The 6613-nt window shown below is 38.6% G+C and overlaps 1 protein-coding gene across 1 annotated transcript in view; it reads right to left on the bottom strand.

Moving 5' to 3' along the window:
- LOC144957947 (uncharacterized) overlaps window positions 1-5916 on the bottom strand; it is a 9450-nt gene extending 3534 nt beyond the window's left edge. Inside the window, exon 1 of the mRNA XM_078889508.1 lies at window positions 5409-5916. Coding sequence (XP_078745634.1) covers window positions 5409-5721 — 313 coding nt within the window. The 5' untranslated portion in view covers window positions 5722-5916. The remainder of the gene's footprint in view (window positions 1-5408) is intronic.
- Between the last annotated feature and the right edge of the window lie 697 nt (window positions 5917-6613).

Raw genomic sequence — 6613 nt, 5'->3', positions numbered from 1 at the left:
TTACTCGAACAAGCACAGTATTCTCGAACTCAGTCCAAGGTCCCGCATTCTTTTCTAATTATTCTTTATCCATGGTTTCCTCGAATATAGATACTGTTTCCTCGAGCTCGTTCAAAGGTTCTGAATTTTTAAAATTATTATTCTTTGAATACATCATTCTCGATCTAGGATTAAGGGGCAGCGTGGCTCAGTCTTACGGTCTTTGCTTCCTACCCGAAAGGTGCCGAGTTCAATCACCCGCCGCTGCGCTGTGTGGCCTTGAGCAAGTCACCTCGCCCTAGCTCACTTCTTTGCGGCGCTGCTCTGCGGCTGACGCCTGGGTTATTGCAGTCTTCCCCTGGAATAGATCCTAAAGACAAATTTCCCCTTGGGGATGAATAAAAGGAATTTTTTTTTTGTACTAGAACTTTTTTTTTTTGCATGGCTCGAGAAGTTGAAGGGAATGGTGCTCGAGTGTCGTTATGACGTACACGCTTATTTATAGCGGGAACGAAATTGACGCCACTCAGCTTTGTTATTGGTTTTAGACAGTTCACTCTGGTAGGTTATATCCGGCTGGCGGATGTTATCAGTGTTTTACCTAAACGCAAAGCATCAATAATTTACAGCGGAAAATAACTATAACTTGAATCCAGAGGTATGGTGCTCATCTTCACACTGGTAGGCCCAGGGTTCAAACCCCTCTCTGAACAGCGCGAAGTTGAGTCTTTGGTAAAAAAAAAGTTCTTTTTTCCATTTCTTCACAGTACTTATCTAGATGTAAATGATTATCTAGTCGTTAAAAGCTTTGTCTTTGACCAAAACACCCCCAATAAAAGAAACAAACAAAAAACAAACAAAAAGTTGTAATATCGCCTTACAGCAAATCGTCATGTCATGACTCATTCTACACGTGACGTGTTGGTTTAGGCTAAAAAATGGCTCAGCGGTAACGGTCTTTGCTTCGTACCTGAAAGGTATCGAGTTCGACCACCCGCCGCTGCGCTGTGTGGCGTTGAACAAGTCACCTCGCCCTAGCTCAATTTGCGGCACTGCAACTATAATAAAATGGAATGTAGGCTTCAATTTGATTTACAAGGACGGGTGATATGGATGCTAAGGTCTTCCCTTTTTTTCTTGAAAAAACTAGAGCTTTTATATAGCGCAATATCCTATGAACGTGCTCAAAGCGCTTTACAAGTTTTCCCTGACCAACAACAGCAACACTTAACATGTAGGACGTTACATGACGCCTGTAAAACGATATTACAAGTTTTTACGGACAGAGACAACGCTTTTAACGGCCAGGTACTCATTTTACACCTGAGTACGGTGAGAGAATGTGAGTAAAGAGTCTTTTCCAAGGACCCAACTATGCGCCGCGCGAGGCGAGGCACGGCTCGGACCCAGGACCTTCCGATCCGAAAGCGAGTTTCATACCACTAGACCACACAACCGCACATACAAGTAAATTTCTAATTCAATTGTTGTTTTCGAGATTCATTTTAGTATTGAAACACTAACCCTTCACAATACTTCTATAAATTATGCTCGTTAAAAACCAAATAAGACAATGAAGGTATTATCTGTATGGGAACAATTAGACTTTTCCATGTTTCACTTTATTGGTTTTTAAAGAGGCAATTTAAATTGTGTCCGAAAAATCAAACAAAGCATTTCAAACATTCTTTGTCCGAAAATAAAATGGCTGGATCAATACCATTTTATTGTCCGCAGTAACTGCTATTCCAAACACAACAAAAGGAAATAGAACCATCAAGACTGCTCGGTTACGTTCCAGGGGGTTTGGGTGGGGAATTAAAATACATAAACAAATACAAAGACGAACAAATGAAAAATGGAAGAAATGGTAGGATTAATGGGCTTTTAAACAGGAGAATGAAAGTAAAAATAGAAAACAAAGAAAAAAAATATGAAAAGAAAGGCATTGAAAGAGGAAAATAAAAGGAACGAGAGAATATTGAGTTTTAAATGGGGTGATGGGCGGCAGGGGAGGGGTGGGGATTGGGCGGAGGGGGGGGGGGGGGGTTAAGGAGAAGAAAAATCATTGAAAGTGAAAACTATTGACCGAACAATGAACGGTTATTTTACTTGTGCGGCTATGAGGTCTTGTGGTATGACACTCGCTTTCGGATCGGATGAAGGTCCTGGGTTCGCGCTTCGCTCGGCGCATAGTTGAGTCATTGGAAAAGACTCTTTTTACTCACAATCTCTCACCGTACTCAAGCGTAAATTGAGTACCTGCCCGTCAACAGCGTTGTCTCTGTCGGAAAAATTGTAATATCGCCTAATAGGCGTTATGTCTCGTTCTACATGTTACGTGTTGCTGTTGGTCATGGATCCTTTGTAAAGCGCTTTGAGCACATTAAATGGATATTGAGCTATATAAAGGCTCTAATATAAAGCTCTAGTATACTCTGACATTCTTTCTATGAATGATAACAGCGTACAGTTGTGATAGCAATACATCATCCATTAAAATTTTGTCCAGAAAACTCGTCTTCCAAATATTGATCGATTTAAATGACCCTCATCTTGACAAAAAGTTTCACGACTAGGACAGAAGGAAGACTTTGCAAAGTCCCAGGTTTGAGAGTTTGTTTGCTTTTTGCCAAGATGAGGGTCATTTAAATCAATCGATATTTGAGGGATGCGATTTCAGGCCAAATTTTCAAATACATGTTTTATAAAATTACGGTAATTCACTGATCAAAGACTCGCATAAACTTCTGGTTTTCTTCTGTTCATTTTGTCGTGAGCATTCAATAGCCTGATGTCACGTCCGCCCAGCAACGAGCTGCTTGTTTCTAAATAAAGAAAATCAGTACTTTTAATTCTTCATGCTGGCTAGAACTTTTTCACATGTCATGTGATCAGAGTTTATAAAAGTTATATTGTATTTCTCCTCTGGATATACTTTAATGTTCGTCGGAGAAGTATTTCATAAAGACGTCAGCCATTTTTCCGATAGTTTAGAAGCAGTTACTAAGTTACTATGCGTCAGTACGAGGGAAGTGACGTCAATAACACAATGTCTCCGAAAGCAATGGAATCACAATATTATTTTGAGGTCGATGGATGGGTTTAAAAAAAGAAATTGAATTTTAAAAAGTGGACGTAATCATATTATAATGCAGTTATATATATATATATATAATATTATATATATATATATATATATATATATATATATATATATATATATACATATATATTTATATATATACATATATATATATATATATATATATATATATATATATATATATATATATATATAATATGTTATAAAACAGGAGTAATCTGGTGATATTACCACACCATTTATTTCAAATCTCATTCTAATCTTGGACAAGTGTAACTATGTTTAGGTAAAATGCTCACAGCATCTGCCAGTCTGATATAACGTACTAACACACAAAAGTATGTGAAACCTTAAACGTTTATAGTCTGATTGATAGAATAAAGTGTGAGCTAATCTTTAAAATGGCTGTCTAAAACCAATTTTAAAAAAGTTGAATGGCGGCAATTTTGTTTCCATTTAGATATACAATTTTTAAATGCAAAAACAAAATATTATGTCCTTCGTGACTATCTCATTTCATTAAACCCGAACGCCCTAACTCCAACCCCCCCCCCCCCCCCCCACACACACACACATACACATACACACACAAACGCATACCCCTACGCATTCAAAATAATTTACATTTTATACTTTTGATTCCACTTTAATTATCTATCTGTTGTTAGAAAATAAACTGTGAAATTCATTATTGATTCCCATTAGACATGTCGTTGGCGATCTCATGTTGATATAAATCAATAGCCAACGCCTTCATTTCAGTTTACACCAACGCACTTTAAAAATATATTAAAATAGAGCTTTTATATTGCGCAATATTCACCTCATTTTCTCAAATTGTACGGCTATGTGGTATGACACTGGCTTTCGGATCGGAAGGTCCTGGGTTCGAGCCTCGCGCTCGGCGCATCGTTGAGTCCTTGGAAAAGGCTCTTTACTCACATTCTCTCACCGTACTCAGGTGTAAAATGAGTATCTGGTCGTTAACAGCGTTGTCTTTGTCCGAAAAATTGTAATATCGCCTAACAGGTGTCATGTCCCGTCCTACATGTTAAATGTTGCTGTTGACCAGGGACCCCTTGTAAAGCGCTTTGAGCACAATAAGTGGATATTGCGCTATATAAAGCTCACTTTTAAAAAAATAGCTTTACAAGGGGTCCCTGACCAACATCAACATGTTAGGCGATATTACAATTTTTACTGACGGCGACAACCTTGTTAAGGGCCAGGTAATCATTTAATTTTACACCCGAGTACGGTGAAAGAATGTGAGTAAAGATTCTTTTTCGAAGGACTCGACTATGCGCCGTTCAGAGTGGCTCTAATCCAATCCTGGGCCTCTCGTTCCGAAAGCAGCAGCAGCTTCTAATGGTGCTCGCACTACTATATATGTTTAGAACATAGTAGCGTGGAGCACGGGATGTCAGAGGCCATTCGGGCACCGGGCTGGATCGTAGCCATCGTTATGTTAAAGATAGTTCGAAGATAACGTCACTCAGGTCTTTATTATTGTTTTTTGCCATCCGCGTTTATGAGTAATGCTCACTGAACTGTATTAACCTGACTATAAACGTTCATGGATACACACAGTTTTGTGTGTTGGTCCGTTATACTTTCGGATGGCAATGTTATGAGTTATGAGCTTCTTAGCCAAGAGCATACTATCTATAGCCTGATGCTGAAATCCAAAAGGACTGGCAGTTTGACGTCATTATTTGGTTTTTGCACCGCCTTGTGAGTCGTTAGTAGAGCTCATGGAAACAAGTTATTTCATTGGTTGAACTATTGAATCCAACTCACGATTTGTTTTCTTTTGTGGCAAAAGACTGGCATTTTGGCGTCATTTTTTGGTCAGTGTCAGGCTATAACTTTACGACGGCCACGGTTGGATCTCCATTCGTCACATATCGGGCGTGCCACTCAAGAGGCTCGCTTAGGCCCGCTCCGATATGCCCCAATCTCCCTCACCATGTCAAGGTAGGAGATCCACGAGGGGCAAATGGCATACCACAAGATCTCATAGTCGTCTCTCAAAAGGATGGCCAACATATTACCGGTAGAGGAGATGGATCTCTAAAGTACGTTTAACTCTCTCCTTACCGACCATTTCCAGTATTTTCCCAAATCAGCGGGTTTACCCTGCAGAAAAACTGGCTTTTAAAGTCAAACACGTTCTCTACAAAACATCATTAAGTTATTATAAAACAAAGAAAGATAACTCTTCAAATTGGGTGATGTACAAAACAAATCTGAATAAGAAACATGTTCACTGTATCGTAACAAATGTGTGGTAAGGGGAGGGTTGATTAATACAATGACTTACCTCTCTTATCAGCGAAGCCCCGTTTGTCAGCAAAGCCTCTCTTGTCTGCAAAGCCTCGCTTATCTGCAAAGCCCCTTTTATCGGCAAAGCCTCGCTTATCTGCAAAACCTCGCTTGTCAGCAAAACCTCTCTTTCCTTCCTCTTCTGCCTCCTCTTCCAATTGTCTGATGAAACCTGGGGCTGACATGCTGTCTACGTCATCGACGAGGTATTCGCCTGGGTCTGAGGAAAACCTTAACCCGGATACAGTTAAAAGGTCGAAGGTCAGAATGTGAGCAAGGAAGACGAGAACGAAGACTGACAATGACGTCATGGTTTCTATTTATAGTTTACTGGTTGTGAACTGTGTAAAATAGGCTAGAATACTTAATTCGGATGTTTCTATTGTTTTCTGTTAATCTCTTCTTTTGGGTCAGGTTATATTTTAAGCTGTGGGATGTTTTGATGTTAAAATGAAATCTCTGTCACTTGCTTTTCGTTTACACTGTTGAAATTTCTGTAGTCACCTGAAATGGAGAAGAGATTGAGTTGAAATTGCATTTTAAACAATCAAAAACAACAAAAACCGGACAAAAATAAAGCAACAAAAAAACGGACAAAAATAAAACAACAAAGATTTGACAAAAATAAAACAACAAAAAACTGACAAAAATAAATCAACAAAATAAAACTGGCAAAAATAAAACAATAAAAAAACTGACAAAAATACCCCCCCCAAAATAACCCCCCCCCCCCCAAAAAAAAAAAAAAACAACAACAAACCCCCCCCCCCCCTCCAAAAAAAAAAAACAAAAAACAAAAAACCAACAAACAAACAAAACAAAAACAGAGGTAAATCATAAAAATTAGGTAAATATCAGGCTTGTCTGAAAAGTCTTGACGCCTAATAAATTATATTTCCGATTGTATTAAACTCACCAGTATCTAAACTATACATCAAAATGTGAGTAATTTATTCTTCTATTAGATAGATCAGCACATTTTGTTTAGTTGCTGTTATATTTCTTGATTTAAATTTATTTTATTTGAAAGAACCCCGAGATACTCCAACATTTTGGTTGAAGAAATCACCAAAAAAAGTATATGCAATAAACAGCAAAAGAAACCTGGCGAAGGACCATGGAGAACGAATCAGGCCTGTCCTGGAATACAGCCACCGCAAAAAATGTCTGGTGGATGACCTATGTGCCTCAAGGCGTGGCCTT

This window comes from Berghia stephanieae, chromosome 12, assembly GCF_034508935.2.
Source record: "Berghia stephanieae isolate SIO BIC M18660-M18661 chromosome 12, UCSD_Bste_1.3, whole genome shotgun sequence".
Taxonomy (NCBI): Eukaryota; Metazoa; Mollusca; class Gastropoda; order Nudibranchia; family Aeolidiidae; genus Berghia; species Berghia stephanieae.
The sequence above is the reverse complement of the archived record's forward strand: the minus strand, read 5'-3'. Positions and strand labels throughout refer to the sequence as shown.